The 19805-nt window shown below is 38.8% G+C and overlaps 1 protein-coding gene across 2 annotated transcripts in view; it reads right to left on the reverse strand.

The window, feature by feature from the left end:
• Positions 1 to 298: 298 nt before the first annotated feature.
• LOC126335042 (uncharacterized) overlaps positions 299 to 19805 on the reverse strand; it is a 107045-nt gene continuing 87538 nt past the window's right edge. Inside the window, exons 6-7 of one of the 2 annotated variants that reach the window (XM_049997911.1) lie at positions 10966 to 11175; positions 299 to 2701 (exon numbers count right to left, since the gene is read on the reverse strand). In XM_049997911.1, the coding sequence (XP_049853868.1) occupies positions 2198 to 2701; positions 10966 to 11175 (714 nt within the window). In that variant the 3' untranslated portion in view covers positions 299 to 2197. Of the gene's footprint in view, positions 2702 to 10965; positions 11176 to 19805 lie in introns of those variants that run through there. The other variant, XM_049997912.1, reaches the window with a different exon arrangement.

Below are 19805 nucleotides of genomic sequence, written 5' to 3' on the forward strand. Positions count from 1 at the left end.
AAGGGAAGCGGTATTGCCCTTGCCTCCCTCCAATTTCAATATTTGTTTGTCAGATTTTAAAAGAGAAATTTACAATCAAGTTTGATCTCCCAATCACTTTGCAATTTGTAATCTTGCACATACAGAAAGTACTGAGTGAAGAAAATCCTAGAATTAACTGGAATTGAATCTCCACAACTTTAAACTTTTAATATGATACTTACCCACTAAATGACACTATCTGAAACATAACCTTGAGGAAAAGGCAAGTAGGATAAACAAAGAGGAAAAGGCAAGTCAAATAAACAAGCATCAATACTTTGCAATTAAAATATTATGAACACTGCTACATTTTATTTCTGTCCTGTAATGTTGTGAGGTAAAGACATTGAGTTCTGGTCCCATATCCGTGGGTGCAGCAAAAAGCAGTAATATGTCGATGCACAGATACAAGTTTTCAAATATTGAGATGAAAATGTGGAACCACACATAAGTCATCTTACTGCTACTCAACAATATGCCAGAAAGAGATAACATGATGTAGGTAAAACAGTTGCAGCACACACACCTAAACCAACTTTCCCTAATTACATTTTGTACTTGGGAGTTTCATACTGTCACAGTCAAAAACAACTTTTGATGGTAGTGTATATGTAGTTTATTACATACTACCAAAAAACAATAAAAAGTTGAGGTAATTCCGCAGTATAATGTAGTGAGGAGTGGCCACACAGCTGGAGATATTGCATTGTTATCAGTGGGATGATGCTCATAGGCATAGCAGAGAATGTTATTCGATTAAGACATGAGAAGGTGGTACTAATAGCTTCCGACCACACGTGTGGCACCACTGATAAGCTGCTAGGTACTATACAATGTCAACTGTCCTACAGGGTTGAAGGAAGGATTTTCACAGAACTTCAAGTGATAGGATCAAAAAAGGTCAATGCATACTGCAGTCATTAAAGAAAGAGTGGGGTTGGTGGAAACAAGACTTTGGTACAAGTGCTGCCAGGGCTCGAGAATTCAGTCTTGGGATGTAAGTTTTTTGACACAGTGTGTGGCCAAGTGAGGCCCCTCATTTGTTTCCTGGATTAGTTGTAGGTATTTGAATAGGGTTTTTATCTGAGGGCAATTTAAGTCTTCAGTTTGGTACTGACTACCCTCAGCATGGTACCTACAGAAAAGGCAATTTGTTCACCTAACACCACATATGTGATACAAGTTCTTTTCAGTACCACCCAGTATACACAATTTTGTTCCTGACACAAATATTTAGGCTTTCATGGCCAGTATCAATTACATTAAAATCCTTTTGCATGTCATATAAAATAGATTACTAAAATAAAAAAATGTTTCAGCTGTGTTGCAGCAACCTTCCTCACACTAGACTAGACTATGTCCTGCAGGAGGACACTGTAAAATGGCTGAAACGTGTGTTATTTTAGTATTTAATGTGATGATGTGTCTGTACACCTCAAAAGATTTTAATGTAATTTAATCCTGTTGCCTATTATCTACCTAGATGTCTGGAATGTGACAGTATGCTTTACAAAATTAAATGTATCACCGCACAAATAGGTCTAAACACTATGCCATATGAATATAAACCGCAAACTGACAGTCAAACTGTGGCTGGTTCAAAATTAACAGTGTTACCTTTACATGCTTTTTGTTTCAACAAACTGCAGATCACTACTATCCAATGAGTGAAAATTTAGGCCACAAGATGAAGAAGAAAGAAATTGACCTATGATAAATTAACATCTGCTTAAATATAAACATTTAAAAAAATGTCTTCCACTCTTTTATAATTACAACAAAATATAGCTTAGAACCATATTTGAAATGGTTTCATACAGTCAACAACAAACTAGATAAGAGATGTAATCACAAAAATAAGTCGAAAGAATTTATTTACATATTGAAAATAATACTGTATGTAACTTTAAAATTATTTCCCACACAAAATGGGGTTACTGAGACCAAATAAATTCTTCTAACAAAGCAAACCAAACACAATTAACTGTAAATATAAACAAACGAAACTGTCAACATTATCTCTTTAGGCTGAAGCATCAACAGACTTCAAAATGTAAATGTAAAACACATTACAGTTACAAACTTTGCACCCAAACTCCGCTGAAATATGGCTAATTATTTGTACAAAATATAAGACATAAAACAACAACACTTTGTACTGCTTTTAAGCGTAATATCATAAACCCTGTTCAGCGTGGCACCTCGTGTGGGAGAGTAAACAGTTTTTCTTGTTGAACGATTTGCCACAAGTCCTACAAGTGTAAGTTTTACTATCAAGGTGGGCCTTCTTGTGTGAGCTGAGGTACCAGTGGAAGTGGAAGCCCTTCCCACAAATATCACAGACAAAGGGACGGTGCTCGCCATGTGTCCTGAGATGCTTCTGCAGCACAGCCTGGTCACTGTAACTCTTGCAACACACAGCGCAAACATAGTCGCACGATGCAGATCGGCTATCACCGTCACCCTCTGGGGGTGCTTCCTCCTCTGCCTCCACCGCAGTGTCTGTGAGGGAAGCGGGCCCATGGGAGCGTCGGTGTTTCGTCAGGTCGGCTCGCCGAATGTACTCGTTGCCACACAAATTGCAAGGGAAACGTTCCCCAGTGTGTACGTTCCTGTGGATGTTGAGGTTCGTCTTCCACTTAAAAGACTTTCCACAAGTATCACAGGTGAAAGGTGTGTCCTGTAAGTAGCAAGATATACCAATAAAAGGATGCGTAAAACATCAGAGACGAGAAATGAAGACAAATGTCATACAATACTTAGAGGTTCCTAAATATCAATGTAGTCCTGTGGATATAACTAGATAAGCAGCAGCTATTTAATGTAAGTGAAAAAGGGCTAATATTTTCCCCCTCTCCCTCCACAGTAACTGTAATATGCAGTGTGTGTGTCTATATATATATATATATATATATATATATAAAATAGAAGGAAACTTCCACATGGGACTATGGGACTCTGTGTGTGTGTGTGTGTGTGTGTGTTTATATATATATAAAATAAAAAGAAACTTCAACATGGGAAAAATATATTAAAAACAAAGATTCCAAGACTTACCAAGCGGGAAAGTGCCGGTAGATAGGCACAATGAATAAAACATAAAAAATTCTGTGTGTGTGTTTTATTCATTGTGCCTATCTACCGGCGCTTTCCCGCTTGGTAAGTCTTGGAATCTTTGTTTTTAATGTATATATATACACACAAAATTCAAACTTTTGCAACCAACGGTGGCTTCTTCAGGAAAGAGGGAAGGAGAGGGAAAGACGAAAGGGTGTGGGTTTTAAGGGAGAGGGTAAGGAATCATTCCAATCCCGGGAGCGGAAAGACTTACCTTAAGGGGAAAAAAGGACAGGTATATACTCACTCTCGCGCGCGCGCGCGCGCGCGCACGCACGCACACACACGCACGCACACGCACACGCACGCACACGCGCACACACACACACACACACACACACACACACACACACACACACACACACACACACACGTTTACACATGTTCCACGTCCCAAACTAAAAGATCAATCTGAACCAAACTTGATACACACCTCACTTACTGTCTGAAAGGAAGCACTGAGGGGGTGACGTGTGACATGACATTTTTAGGATAACATATCTCACTTTCAAGCCCTGTGATGATGAAAGATGTTTATGACATTTAGAAGTAAGTAAGTACATATCGTGACATCCAGCTGTGGGAAATGTTATTATGGTATGTCTAGATGGAAGAATACTTTGAATCCATCACTTCTACAAGACAAGATGGGGAGTGAGCATTCCCAAATGCTATGTGAGGGTGCTTGTTTCTTGGTATCACACTTTGAAGCTGTTTAGAGACAAGGGGAAAGGTCGTGACCATAATGGACACTGTAACAAATGACTGCTGAATTGGGTTATGTGATATATAATTCCTGTCTTGTTTTTGCACAAGCTAAATATGTATAAAACAATCTGTCAAACCACTTAGTATATGAGATAGAGTTGTTGTAAAAGAAAGTGTGAATACAGGAAGTTTAAAGTTCAGTTGTTTATACTAGTGAAGTAGCTTGGAGGACAATTGCTGCTGCCATTCAGCACCCATCCATGCACAGGGAGACAAAGTTCTGTGAAGGCTACTGCATCACAGCTGGTTGGAACTCACTAGCAGGTCCACCTCAACAAACTTCATTACAGATTGCACACACGAAATGGAAAGATGAAGCCAGGTGGAGAAATCACCCACATTTCAATCCAGGGTAAGAACCACCTATCTGTCAAAAGGGTGGGGTTGAGGGAGGAAAAAAAAAAAAAGTATATCCCATGACGTGCAAATGCTCAGACTTTATTCACGCAGTATTTGAGAATGAGAGCATGTAATTACTAGCAACAAACTCTGCACATAATTTATGAAACTTTTTCTCGCTGACATCCTGCACAAAATGATGAAAGGAAAAAAGTTTATTGTTTACAAAGTTTTCACAGTTCCTGCAGTAAAACTGCCACAGCAGGCATGCCATTTCAAATCATTACCTCTTTGCTACTAGTTCTATTCATGACACACTTTGCAGACAATGTACCAGTGAATGTACCTACAAAATTATATCATTGCACGACACATAGTTCAGGAGATAGCCATTATTAACATTGAGCTGTGTGAAAAAAAGAAGTGAAATGTGTTTACAAATATGTCTGAAATATATTGAAACACACATAAAATATACTTGTGAAATGCATGTGATATGCATACATGGATGGAAGCCGTGGATAAGAAGTGCCTCCTAAACCCCTGGGTCGATTTCAACTAGACCTGGTATACATATTATTTACTATCTGGAAAGAAATACTGTGTGGTAAGAACCACTAACCTCTTGCTGTGGTGGGGGTGATTGCCAGTGAAGCATGAGGGGGAGGAGATGGACAGAGAGAGGGGGGAAGGAGGAGGTGGACACAGATAGGGGGGAGGTAGAGATGGATAGAGAGAGAGGGCGAGTGAAAAAAATAAATACATAAATAAAAAAAAAAACCAGTGGTCTGTCCACTTCGGTCGCTGTGAAGTCACACAGTGGATTGCTCCGAAGAGGCTTGGTTTTGATTCCCAGCTGAAGTGGATATTTCCTCCACTCAGGGACTGTGTGTTGTGCTGTCCTTAGGTTTGTATAGTCATAACTGACAAATCCATGGTTGAGGTGGCTGTATGGGTATGTCCCAAAAGCATTTTTTTAAAATCAATGGTCTGTAATGAAACATATTTACAATGTGGCTTGTATTTTACATAAAAAACAGTTCATTACTAACGAGGTTGATTTTACTTATGGTATTTTATGTTCAATTTCTATTCACATCAGGAAACACTGTTCATGAAAAGGATAGATTACTACCCCCCCCCCCCCCCCCCAACCATAAACCATAAACGACGATATTGTCATCAGGAGAAACAAAAACGGGGTTCTATGGATTGAGTGTGGAATGTAAGATCCCCAAACTGGGCAGGTAAGGAAGAAAATTTAAAAAAGGGTAACGGATAAGTTGAAGTTGGATATAGTAGGAGTTAGTTAAGTTTGGTGGCAGGAGGCGAAGGACTTCTGGTCATATGAATACAGGGTTATAATTACAAAGTCAATAGGTGTAACACAGGAATTGGTTTAATAATAAATAAGAAAAAAGGAATGCAGGTAAGCCACCATGAACAGCATATTGAACGCATTACTGTAGCCAAGACAGACATGAAGAAATGTATCATGAGATAAAAGAAAATATTCAGACAGTTAAGGGAGATGAAAATTTAATTGTGATGAGGGACTGGAATTCGAAAGTAGGAAAAGGAAGAGAAGGAAAAATAGTATGTGAATATGGATTAGCAGAAAGGAATGATAGAGGAAGCCCCCTGGTAGAATTAATCATTGATAACACTTGATTTAAGAATCATGAAATAAAACTGTATACATGGAAAAGACCTCGAGGCACCAGAAGGTTTCAGATTGACTATATAATGGTAAGACAGAGATTTTGGAACCAATTATTAAATTGTAAGGCATGGCAGATGTGGACTCTGACCAAAATTGATTGGCTGTGAACAGTAGATTAAAGCTGAAGAAACTGAAAAAAAAGTAGGAAATTAAGAAAATGGAACCTGAATAAGTTGAAAGAACTAGAGGTTGTTGAGAGTTTGAGAGCAAGCAGTAGCAAAGATCGACTATAAGAGGGACAGGTATACAGTAGATGACGAATGAGTAGCATCAAGAGATGAAACAGTGAAAGCAGCAGACAATCAAATGGGCAAAAAGACAAGGCCTAGTGGAAATCCTTGGATAACACGGGAGATACTGCATTTAACTGATGAATGGAGAAAATATAAAAGTACAGTAAATGAAGCAGGCAAAAGGGAATACAAATGTCTAAAAAATAAGACTGACATGAAGTTCAAAATGGCTAAGAAGGAATGACTACAGGACGAATATAAGGATTCAGAAGCATATTTCAATAGGAGAAAGATAGATAACACCTGAATCAAAATTAAAGGGAAAAGAGAAGCAAGGCTATGAATATCAGCAGCTTAGATGGAAAACCAGTCCTACACAAAGACAGGAAAACTGAAAGGAAGAAGGTATATTCAGGGCCTATACAATCGCCATTAACTTGAAAGCAATATTACAGAAATGGAAGAGGGCGTGTGACAAAACAAACTGGGATAATTTTACTTCCCTTTTGTTTTGCTATCGGCCTCCTTAAAATTCATTTTTTTTTTCAATTTTAACTAATTACCATTAACATAAGTTTATATAATGTGCATTTTCATAAAAGAAAAAGGTTGGCCCTTAGTCTTTAATATATAACACCAGATCTTATTTTGTGCTTAGTTTTATGTATGTAATTGATTTTCTAATTTATCTCAACTATTCCTAGTTATTATCTTTCATTATAGGGCAAAATAGTAATTGTTTCATAACTGAAATTCTACTGTTGACATATAAACAAATACAAAATCTGTACTAATTATAAACATTTGGAAGATGAAATACTAGTAATCTTAAAGTATCTATTTAGCTCTATTCGAAAACATGTTAGCAAAGCCAGTACTTAATTAATTCAGAAGTAATTACCAGTTTTGTCAAAAGTTTTGTTTGCTTAACGGTAATTGTTAATTCCATGATTTAAACAAATAATTCAGTCTACACCTTGTAATAGAAGAAACTGATAAAAGGAAAGAATTTTTCGGTGTATTCAGTTAATTTATTGAGTTAAGTTTTAACTGTAACTTCTGTAATTTAACTTAGAAGTTCAGCATCTATTATTGTGAGGATATATAAGGGCACAATTTTTGGTCCCAAGACAGTCAGTCCATGGCCAAGTTTCAGGTGAGAAATCTGTGCTGGTTGGAATCACAACAATGCTTGTGCTCCATACGTACCTATCTATTCTTCAAGAACTGTGAACGTTGTGGTTAGGTTTTCACTGCTTGTAGATATTCAATAGTAAACTATGGTAGCAGTATGTGGAAGTTTGCCTGAAACCTATTAATTAGGCTTATTGGAAGTTAAACAATAGTGCAGTGACCTTATAACTGTAATATTGGGGGGTTGTGAACAGTGAAAGTAAAGACTGTGAAACACAAATGTGCATCTGTCAGATATATCATTTACAGTAGATAGTGGTTGCACCTCCATCCCCTATTTTTTCAGCCAGTACGTCAACACTGAAGACAACAAATGAAGAGACAAAGCAGGTGAGCGTTGCTACAGAAGTAGACGAAGATGAGAGAGGGGATATGATACTATGAGAAGAATCTGACAGAGCACTGAAAGAACTAAGTTGAAACAAGGTCCTGGGAGTAGACGATATTCCGTCAGAACTACTGATAACCTTGGAAGAACCAGCCATGACAACTCTCTTCCATGAGCAGAGGTAAAATACAGGGACTGAAAGGCTATTTACAACTTGTACACAAACCAGATGGCAGTTAAAGAGCTAAGGGACATGCAAGGGAAGCAGTGGTTGAGAAGGGAGTGAGTGAGTGTTGTAGCCTATCCCTGATGTTCTTCAATCTGTACACTCAGAAAGCAGTGCAAGAAATCAAAGGAAAATTTGGAGAAGGAATGAAAATTCAGGGAGAAGAAATAAAAACTATGAGGTTTTGGAATGACAAGGTAATTCTGCCTGAGACAGCAAAGGACTCCGAAGAGTGGCTGAACAGAATGTATAGTGTCTTAGATGGAGGATACAAGATGAAGAGCAACCCAAGCAAAATAAGGATATTGAAATTTAGTCAAATTAAAGCAAGTGATGCTGAACGAATTAGATTAGGCAATGAGACACTTAAAGTATGGGTGAGTTTTGCTATTTTGGCAGCAAAATAACTAATGATGGTTGAAGTAGTGAGGATATAAAATGCAGACAGGCATTGGCAAGAAAAGCATTTCTGAAGAAGAGAGATTTGTTAACATCGAAAATAAATGTGAGAACCTGGATGTATTCCTGGATGTATTTGTCTGGAGTGAAGCAATGTATGGAACTGAAACACGGACGAGAAACAGTTTAGGCATGAAGACAATAGAAGTTTTTGAAATGTGAAGGACCACATAGATAATATTGTCGGGAAGGCGAGCCAAAGGTTGCGTTTCATTGGCAGGACACTTAGAAGATGCAACAAGTCCACTAAAGAGACAGCTTACACTACACTCGTTCGTCCTCTGTTAGAATATTGCTGTGCGGTGTGGGATCCTTACCAGGTGGGATTGACGGAGGACATCGAAAGGGTGCAAAAAAGGGCAGCTCATTTTGTATTATCGCGTTATAGGGGAGAGAGTGTGGCAAATATGATACACGAGTTGGGATGGAAGTCATTACAGCATAGACGTTTTTCGTCGCGGTGAGACCTTTTTACAAAATTTCAGTCACCAACTTTATCTTCCGAATGCGAAAATATTTTGTTGAGCCCAACCTACATAGGTAAGAATGATCATCAAAATAAAATAAGAGAAATCAGAGCTCGAACAGAAAGGTTTAGGTGTTCGTTTTTCCCGCTCGCTGTTCGGGAGTGGAATAGTAGAGAGATAGTATGATTGTGGTTCGATGAACCCTCTGCCAAGCACTTAAATGTGAATTGCAGAGTAGTCACGTAGATGTAGATGTGATGCTCCATAAGAATGCTGAAGATTAGATGGGTAGATCAAATAACTAATGAAGAAGTACTGAACGGAACTGAGGAGACAAGAAATTTGTGGCATAGCTTGACTAAAAGAAGGGATCAGTTGATACAACACATTCTGAAACATCAAGGGCTCACCAATTTAGTACTCAAGGGAAGTGTGTGGGATTGGGGGGGGGGGGGGGGGGGAATTGGTAGAGAGGGATGGGGGACCAAGAGTTGAATAGGCCTGCACAGGATAGAGTAGCATAGAGTGCTGCATCAAACATGACTATGGACTGATAACAACAACAACAACAGCAACAACAGACTATTACTGATCATAAACATGGCCCACAGTTGCAGACATGTACAACTAAAAGGCTGCTACACACTGAGCTTTTGGCCAAAGCCTTTTTCAGAAAAGAAAGGAAAACAAACAAGTAGGCGGACCTCATGTACACATGACAGTTATCTTACACTGTTCTGGCCAGACTGCAACTATTGAGTAAATCGAAAGAAGAAATCTTTATCTTACACCGCTCTGGCCAGACTGTAACTATTGAGTAAATCGAAAGAAGAAATCTGGAGTGGGATATTGAAGGGGGAGAACTAGCATGATTCAGATGGAGGAAGGGAGATCGAGCAGGGATTAGAAGTTGCTGGACCAGGCTGCCAGATGCAGCATCGGGTTGCTGTGGGAGAGGAGGACAGAGGGGAAAAGACTGGTGGATGATGGCAGAGGACAACACACAATGAGATGAGAGGACATGAACTGGGAGCTGGTAAAAGGAGACAGAGGGGGCAGAAACTGTTGGGTGAATGGTGCGGGGACAGTAAAATTATTGTAGGTTGAGAACAGGATAGCTCTGGAATGGATAATGTGTTGTAAGGATAACTCGCATCTGTGCAGTTAAAAATAGCTGGTGGTGGAGAGAAGGATCCAGATAGGAATTATCCTTACTACATATTACTACAGAATATCTTCAATAATATAGTGTCTGCACACCCTCATCTGTTTCTAGATAGAAACAGATATCTTGATACTCTATGGAATCATTTTGCCATGCCATGACAGTTTAAAATCCCTATTACCTTAAGATGCCTCTCTACTGATGCAAAACTGGGAGTGACTTAATAAAAGTATTTTAGCAGGCAGTGTGGAAGATTTTATTCACCTTCCTAAGAGACCAACCTTTCAACAAAAACACAGCCATACACAGCCTCAAAACAGATTCTCACTTAATCATCCTACCTGCAGACAAAGGTGCAAACATTGTCCTTATGAATCACAGTTACTCCATGGTGGGAGATATTGCCAATTGTCTGACTTCTCCACCTACTAACTCTGCCAGAATAACCCCATCCCAGAAGTCCACCGTAACCTCCAGTTGTCAGGTGTGATAACTCAATGAAAATACCTTTTTTTTCCCTTCATCTACGGGATGCTGACAGACATTCGTGAGTTTCTTATTTGGGCTTAAGTAGCCTCTTTGGGTTGAGAGGAGAAATTTTCCATCTCAGAGTAAACACTCTGAGGAGATACTGGAAATCAGTCTCATGACTTCTAGGTTCACAATGAGGACACTGTGACCACTACATTACGGAAGCAATTGATTTAAAATGATGAAGTTAAACATAAAAATGTTTTACCAAAAACAAAGTGCTGTCTTGCAACTTAGTGGGTACAAAACAGTAGTCACTGTATTCCTAAATCGATTTAATATCTTTTATATAGAGACAAGTAAAATTGTTATTTTGTGAATTTTAATGACAGTTTTAATGCCACAACACTTGCGTAATAAGATGCAAAATTCTTTTTAAGACAGAATAACAAACCTTCGAGTGGACCTTGTAGTGATCAATGAGATGAGAACGAACACGAAAGGCACGTCCGCATGTGTCGCAGACGTGTGGCCGTTCATCAGAATGCGTGCTCCGATGTGATTGTAGGTTGCGCATATCACTGAATGCCTTGCCACACGTTGAACAGACAAATGGCTTCTCACCTGTATGTGTTCGTCGATGTCTATCTAGTTTTCCACGCACCTGTGAAGAGAACAAATACTTTTTAACCACACAATTTATATGACTTTTAAAAAAATTCTTTCTTAATCTCTGAGAGCATTTTATTTCTACAGATGTGTCGTTACATTAGAAGTGCTCTGTCCCAAGTATTTTCCCCCTTTTCAAATAATTACAAGTTGCAATAAACAAAGATGAAGGATGGTAACCATTCACCTACAGTTGATTGACATGCAGCACATAGACATACATAACAACACAGACACTTAACTAGCTTCTGAGCAACCACTATTTTCTAGTGAAAATTTATAATTTCCCACACGCAATCACAAACACTTCCAAGTGTGCCAATCCATGGCCATAACAACACTAGTGAAGACAGTTTTCTGACTCGGCAGAGGTAAAATGGAGATTTAAAATGAAAACCATGTAAAAAAGAAGTGATTGTAGGAACAACGGCAGAGAACACATCCAAACAGCGAATAAGGCGAATGTAGCAGTACAGCAGTTCAAAAGAAGGGATTGGAAATTATGTTTAAAAAAGCATACTGAACAAGATATAACTCTGATTGTGAACATGGTTTAGTCTAATGTACTGTTTCGTGTGACCATATGTTTGTCCTTCCGCACCTTTGATTATTGTTTCCATTACAAAATATCTGCTGTAGCAATAACTATGTTTAATGTGAGGCTTTCTCCTTCTCCTTACACCTATCTCTGTTGCATAGAGAAAATTTTGCTGACATCAATACAGTTTTCTTCCATCTTGCTGGAGATTTCAACTGCACTCACTTAAAAAGGTAAACACATACATTCCTACAACTGTCGTGTTAAATGTCCTAACAGTCCATCACCATCAAAATTAACACGCTACACTGAATTCTAGATACTGTAAAGAAGACACGTCAAGTTATAGATAGGCATGATTAAAAGACACTCACATAATCCTGCCTGTCTGCAACTCGATGTGACTTCTTTATGGTAAGTAGCAATCTATCTTGTCATACTTTGTTGGTATTCCTACTTGGAGTTTCCATTGTTTGAAGTCTAGACTGTTTAAATCTATGTCCATGCTAGTGCAGAGGGTGCATTCAGTGGGCACTGCAAGCCTCAAGTGTTAGGCAGACGATGAAGTTCCACAGGGAAATGACAAGGAAGTCAGGCCAATGTCCATTTGATATGGTTGCCTGGAGGTCTCTTCCAAGATGTGGTGGAGGGTTTGTTGGAGGCTCCTGAGTGCACTGGATTCCACAAACTAAATGTGGTACTCTGGTTTGTATTTGAGTAGATGGCTTAAAGCAGTGGTTCAGATGACTGTGTGAAAATTTGGATGTAAATTTCTCAACCTCTGCAATTGGGTGTAGATTTGCAGGAGCCCTCTTAAGCACTACACGACACGCCTATTATGGTAACAAACTGTGTGACACGCACTTATGGGTTTTTAAGATACAGAAACACCTCCTCTTCCTCAGGCCTAAATAAATCTGTTCATATTTCAGAGGGGGGGAGGGGGGCAAGAATTATGGACCTCATTAATTACAGAGGGTAACATTTGTTATCACACATCACAGGAAACTGCGAAGAATTACAGTCACTCATAAATGGTGATAATGCCCACCAAGAATTAGGGACAGGAAGTTGATATGATCAGCAATATAAATTTAAATTCTGATTGCAGCATTTACTGGAAAGCCGAAAGCTCACTTGCTTAGCAGTCTTTTTGTAGAGCATCAGTGGCAAAGGTATGTTTAAAGCTATAAACAATACAATATAAATTTTTGTATATTTTATGAGATTAGTACAATTTCTGGATTTTAAATAATTTTAATGAAGACAAGTATAAAAATGAATCAAAATATTAATCAGATACTTTTATAGACTTCCTGCATCAGGAGCAATACTGGCAGGACATTCATGAGAAAACTTGGACAGAGTTGCATAAAATTTGCTGATAATGTTATAGTATTAGGGGGAGATTTCAACTTGTCAACTACAGACTCTAGGTGACTCAAGTGATTAGGATGAGCCACAGGAACAGGTATTTGTGTAATACCTATCATTAAAAAAGAGAGAGAGAGAGAGAGAGAGAGAGAGAGAGAGAGAGAGAGAGAGAGAGAACTACCTTGCACAGTTACTAATAGAATGACAAACTGTGTGGGTAACATCCCACATATCCTTACTATACATGACACAAACTCTCGATTCAATTGATGTATAGGAAGGAACCAGTGCTCATCATGCTGCTATAGCATCACTGACTATAGGTGCAGTATGCATTTTAAGAAAGTCTGAAAGATATAGCTGCTAAGTAAGTATGACAACAAACAGATTTCAGATCACCATAGCAGCCAACATCAAACATTCATCTCCAAGACTGAAAATTTTCAGTATAAATCATAAAATCAAGAGTACTTTATAATACGCATTGGACAGGTACATGCCAGACAAAGTTCTGAGGGACTGGAAAGACCCACCGTGATTCAACAGGCATTTTTGAAAATTGCTATGATAGGAAAGAGAATTTCATCACAAATGTAAATGTAGCCAAAGCCTTGTTGATACACAAATCTAAACTAAGGCACAATATATCTATATGACAAAAAATCCTACAACATTTTGGTCCACAGATCAACGCCTTTTATCCAATCCCATCATGACTATAGTGACCCCAAAATAGAGAACGACAGTGTGAAGGTCGAAATGTTAAATTCCATTTTCCAAAACTATTTCACTGAGGAATAGCATGCTATGATTCCTCCTACTATTTGCTACATAAGTATCAACATGACAGATATAAGTGACTGTATGACAGGAAATCAACTAAAATTGGATCCCTCTAAATCAATGATTACTGTACCATAGGTCATGGGAGGAAAAAAGAGAACATATGCACACAAGTAAAGGTTTCTACTTCTTGTAAGTCTGCTGCAGAATTATGGCAAGTGCAGATTGCTGCTTTGTGTGTGTGTGTGTGTGTGTGTGTGTGTGTGTGTGTGTGTGTGTGGTGTGTGTGTGTGTGTTGTCTAATTCAGAAGACCTTTTAGCTGGAAGCTCACTCACTTAGCAGTCTTTTTATAGTGCTTGCCTGCACTCAACATCTCCATTGCAAGGTGAGTAGCAATCTATCCCTTTCATAATATCGACATTATTCCATCCTGGCTTTCCCACCGCTGTAGAGTTACGCAACAAATCTTATGTTCACGCATCAGGGCATTTCTTTTGTAGAAGGTAACATGGACAGAGCACACATCAATCTTTTGAAAACCAGCTCACTAAGTTGGACCACATCACCCAGAAGATATTACATACTGACACTGCATTTGATGCAGCGCTTCTTGAGTTTCAAAAGGCATTCAGTATACTTCCACACTGTCAACTAATACATATAACATGAGTGTAAAACAAGCTCTGTGACTAGATTGAAGAGTTCCTATAAAATACAGCACAGTGTATTGTTCTTAACACATCTAAATCTTCTGGTGTAAATGTCAAAGAGCTCTTTGAAGAATGATGGAGTGGCCGTGTACATGAAAAATGGTATTTCATTTGAATCTATTGATGAATCGAAGCACTGCACTGAACAGGTCGCTGAATGTTGTGCAGCAGCAGTTGAATTCAGCGAAACTAAAGTTTTAATTTTAATTATATACAGTTCTTCTAACTCTGATTTCATGACATTTCTGTTCAAGCTAGAGATAGTCCTTGGTTCGCTTTACAGAACACATGAAAACTTAGTTGTATGTGATGATTTTAATATTAATTTTATAAATGATTGTACAAGCAGAAGAATGCTGGAATATCTCCTAAATTAATATCATCTGAAGCACACTTTATTCTTTCCAACCAGAGTGCAGAGGAACAGGAGCATAGCTACTGACAACATTTTTGTTCATTCTTCGTTATTAGAGGGGCATTCCAACAGTGAAAGTGTGAACAGCCTTTCAGACCATGATTCACAAATTTCAAAACTAAATGGGCATGCAGCCCTCCCCCCTCCCACCTCCCCCTCCCCCATCCCCCACAAACACATTGCAATAGAAACTTTTTTAAAGCTCATTAAACAGCAAGAATGGTGGGATGTTTATAGTGCTGATAACATCAGTGATATACACTGATTAGGCAGAACATTATGACTACCGACCCACTATTGATATAAAGCCATCTAGGTGCCAGCAGCATCACCTAGTGAGGAATGCCTGCTAGACACACACACACACGGTGCGTGTAGTACAAGTGAGTATGCTGTCCATGTGTAGAACTGGGAAGGTGTGCGATCTATCTGAGTTTGACCGAAGGCAGATTGTGATAGCCTAGAGGTTCAGCACGAGCATTCGGTAACTACACAACTTGGATGTTCAAGGTTTGCTGTGGTGAGTGTCCTCAACAAATAGCAAAACAAAGTTGAAACCATGACCAGCCATTGTGGGGTTGGGTGGCAACCCCTCATTACAGAAGTCGCATGTCGCAGGCCGGGCAGACTGGTAAAACAAATGAGGTGAACTGTGGAGGAGCTAATATCAGACTTTAATGGTGGGCAGAGTAAAAGTGGGCGTGAACACACAGTGCACCAAACACTCCTAACGATGGGCCTCAGCAGCCGATGACCCTCGCACATGACAATGTTAATACCATGACATTGTCAACCACGACTGAAATGGGTGCATGACCATTGGCATAGTGGCAGTGGTGCATGGTCTGCTGAATCCCAATACCTTCTGCATCATGCCGACAGGAGGGCGTGAATCCATCACCTTCTAGTGCAGCACTCCTTGACACCTGTACTATGGAATGGAGACAAGGTGGCGGTGGCTCTGTTATGGTCTGGGAAACATTCACTTGGGCATCCATGGGTCCAGTGGCACTCGTGCAAGGCACCAAGATGGCCAAGGAGTATCGTACACTGACTGCAGACCACATACCCCCTTCATGATGATCACGTTTCTCGACAAGAGTGGCAGTTTTCAACAAGGCCAAGAGTGTGATGAAGTGGTTCGAGTACCGACACAATGGCGAACTGAATTGATGTGCTGCCCCCCCCCCCCCCCCCAACTCACCAGATGTGAACCTGATCAAATGCATCTGGGATGTGATTGAACATGGTGTCAGAGATCACTGCCTCCCCCCCCCCCCCCCCTGCCCCGCCCCTGATATTTACATGAATTCAGTGACACGTGTGTGTGTGTGTGTGTGTGTGTGTGTGTGTGTGTGTGTGTGTGTGTGTGGAGATATGCCAACTCCCTCCAGCAATGCCACAAAGCGTCACCACTGTTATTTGTGCCAAAAGTGCTATTATGTTGGTGGTCATAATGGACTGGTTAATCAGTGTATAATGCTTTCCCTAACACATATATCATTATCCTTGAAAGTTGCATTCTATTAGAATGTTTAGAATGAGACAGTAGCACTAAAATGCAACCTGGATTACAGAATAATTGGATAACGGTATCATTTAAAACAAAGTGTGTATTGTATCAAAACATTAGAAATAATGAAAGCTCAGCTGCAGTAGCCCATTACAAACAGTACTAAGGTCTAGAATAAATTCTTTACTCTACAGTGGTATTTTCTTGGGTAGCTCAGTTGGTAGTGCACTTGTCAGCAAAAAGCAAATGTCCTGGGTCTGAGTCCCAGTTTGGCACACAGTTTTAATCTGTCAGGAAGTTTTAGTACTGGAAGGGCTTCAAAACTTCATTAGGAAGGCAAACACTTGTCATGTGCAAATAAAACAGCTATTTATCGGGATAAAGTTAAAGCAATATTGTCAGTCATGCAGGATGTGTCTGGCCAACTGCAAAAGTTTAAAGATATAAAGTCAATACGCAGTGAAAATGTTTTTGTAACCAACTCAGATACATGTACAGCTAATACCAGTCACTTTTTGAATATTGCAGGTGAGTTAAATAACCAACATTAGATTAAATTTCTACAGGGAATCCTATAACTTTCTAAGAAAATGACTTTCCAAAACTGCTATCTGGAATACACATCCTTGATTCTGATATGGGGGAGATTCACTCAATAATTAAATTGTTGAAGACTAAGCACTGTCATGGAGTTTCTAGCAGGATACTAAAGCACTGTGCTGCATATGAGGTGTGTTCAAAAAGTATCAGAAACGTTCTTTTTTTGGAAATTATTTTATTTATTTGTCTATACTAATATTATCTCCTTCAAAGTATACCCCATCAGATATTATATAGTTATACAATGACTTCTTCCAGTCCTCAAAACACTTCTGGAACTCTTATCTTTGGGATAGATATCTTTCAGTGATTTGCTTTTAGTCTGATCTAAGCTTGTAAATCAATGTCTATGTACGGTTCTATTTATTTTTTGAAACAGGAAATTGTCATACGGACCCATATCTGGTGAATATGGAGGCCACAGCATCATACAGCTTTGTTTTTCACCAACAATTCATGAACAAGCAATGAAGTGTGAACATATGCATTATTGTGGTGCAAAAGCTACGAATTGCTTTGCTGCATGCCACAACCCCCCCCCCCCCCCCTTTTCCCCTGCCGCCCACCCCACAAACAGCATCGAACTTGTAGGTAGTACTCCTTACTGATCATCGCTTTATGTCTTGGCAAAAACTCATGATGCACTATTCTATTAAAATCGCACAGAGCAGTGAGCAGAGCCTTCACAATCCACCGCACTTGCTGAGCTCTATTCAATCTTGGCGATACAAATGCCTTCACTGGGAGATGGAGGCTTAGTTACAACATCATACCAATACACTCATATCTCATCACCTTTTATAACATGTCAGTAGATCTGCATCGTTGTTGACTTGATTTAGTGACTCCTGAGCAACTTATATTTGCCGCCCTTGTTTTGCTTGAAATTCAGTACCTCTGGCTCAAATTTTGTTGTCACTTTTCCATTTCATTGGTTGTTGATGTTCTGAGGCATACAGAACATTTATCATCTACAACCCCTCCAAGCAATCTTGGAAATGCTTATGCCACTCATAAACGCTTGTCTTACTCATAGAAGGCTCACAAAAAGCAATGTCCAACACTTCTAAGACTTTGTTATAAGTTATTCAATTTTTGTAGAAAAATTTAATGCAAATTCTCTGATCCATTCTTAAAAGAAATCAATAATTGCCAATCATAAGCAAACACATGTAACCTTCTTGACAACTGATGGCATACTAAACATCCAATAGACTACCAGTGAACAGATAGGTTTCAGACATGTTTATGAAAACAACAACGAAAAATTGCATGAACTGGACTAATGCAACCCGCAGAATTACACAATTCTCAATACTTTTTGAACACACCTCTTGTGACAGTACTGTGCTCTGCCACATTTGTAATTCTTCTTTTACAAAATGTTGAATGATTAAAGAACTAATAGTGAAACTGCTTTACAAAACTGGAGAAAGGGATAATGTAGACAATTTTAGATCTGTTTCTATGCAATGGGTGTTTGTGAAGTTATCGAAAATGCTGTATATATAGAATGTCCCATGAGGAATGGTCAATATTTAGGGCAATAACAGGAACAGCCATCGGAAGCGAGAAAGCCTACAGTAAACAGGGGCTCTACAATGCATACTTTAAGAGCTATGAACCTTTGTTCAGTAGATGATGTGTTTCACATTAATTAAGATGAACAGGTGCTCATAGCTCTTCCCCACTTTGAAGCTAATGTAAAATGGACATTTTTTCTTGTTTTGGTCCACACTATCTCCTCCCAAAATAGGGTAAATAAATTGCAGTAGAAGATATTTGTGTCCAGTATTGGAACATGAAAAAGTGCTCATAGCTCTTAAGGTATGCATTTTATAGCCCACATTCACTAGATTTTTTTGCTTCAAATGATAATTCCTGTCATATACGTGGATACTGACAATTCCTTCCTCCTGGCACACTCTGCACATTATCTTCGAAGTGGTTTAACAACTGAAAATGCTATATTCTCTTTTCTCCATGCAGCAATTGATGATGACTCAAAAAGCTGCAAACATTTGGTGTCTTCCTTGATTTAACTAACATGTTTTATTGTGTTGATCACAAAATATTGCTGCAGAAGTTGGACGTTTGGAATATGAGGAGCAGCTTGCAACTGGTTCCTCTGATAATTTCCTACAGCGAAAACTCATTCTCGACAGTAATGAGAACGGCTTCCAAGTTGCTTCTGGTTGGAGCACGGTTAAATAGGAGTTGTCTTGGGAGGTCAGTGCTGGGACTACTACAGTTTCAAGCTATAGTTTCACATTGTTACAAAAAAGTCTCATAAGTGTATATAACTATATAAATGGGAAAAGCTGGTAACAAAAATCTTGAAAAGTTTATCTCAAAATTACTTCAAATTTTTATTTGAGAGATTTTTACTTGAGAGATTTATTTCATATTTTCACACAACACTATATAAACATTCAGAAGGAAAAAGGCTATATATTTTTAAAATATATATAACATATATCTTACTGTATAGGAGAAGCTATTGATTAACACTGTTACTAAAAATCTCTAGAAGTATGTGAGCGAATTACTTCTGATTATTCACAATACCCTAACAAACATTCAGATGGACATAGGACTTTTTTTATTATATGTTACAGAAATATATACGTAATACATAAAGGTGGCAATTTGCTAGCAAAAAATCTTGAAAAGTCCTTGAACAATTAATTT

Source organism: Schistocerca gregaria, chromosome 2 (genome assembly GCF_023897955.1).
Source record: "Schistocerca gregaria isolate iqSchGreg1 chromosome 2, iqSchGreg1.2, whole genome shotgun sequence".
Taxonomy (NCBI): Eukaryota; Metazoa; Arthropoda; class Insecta; order Orthoptera; family Acrididae; genus Schistocerca; species Schistocerca gregaria.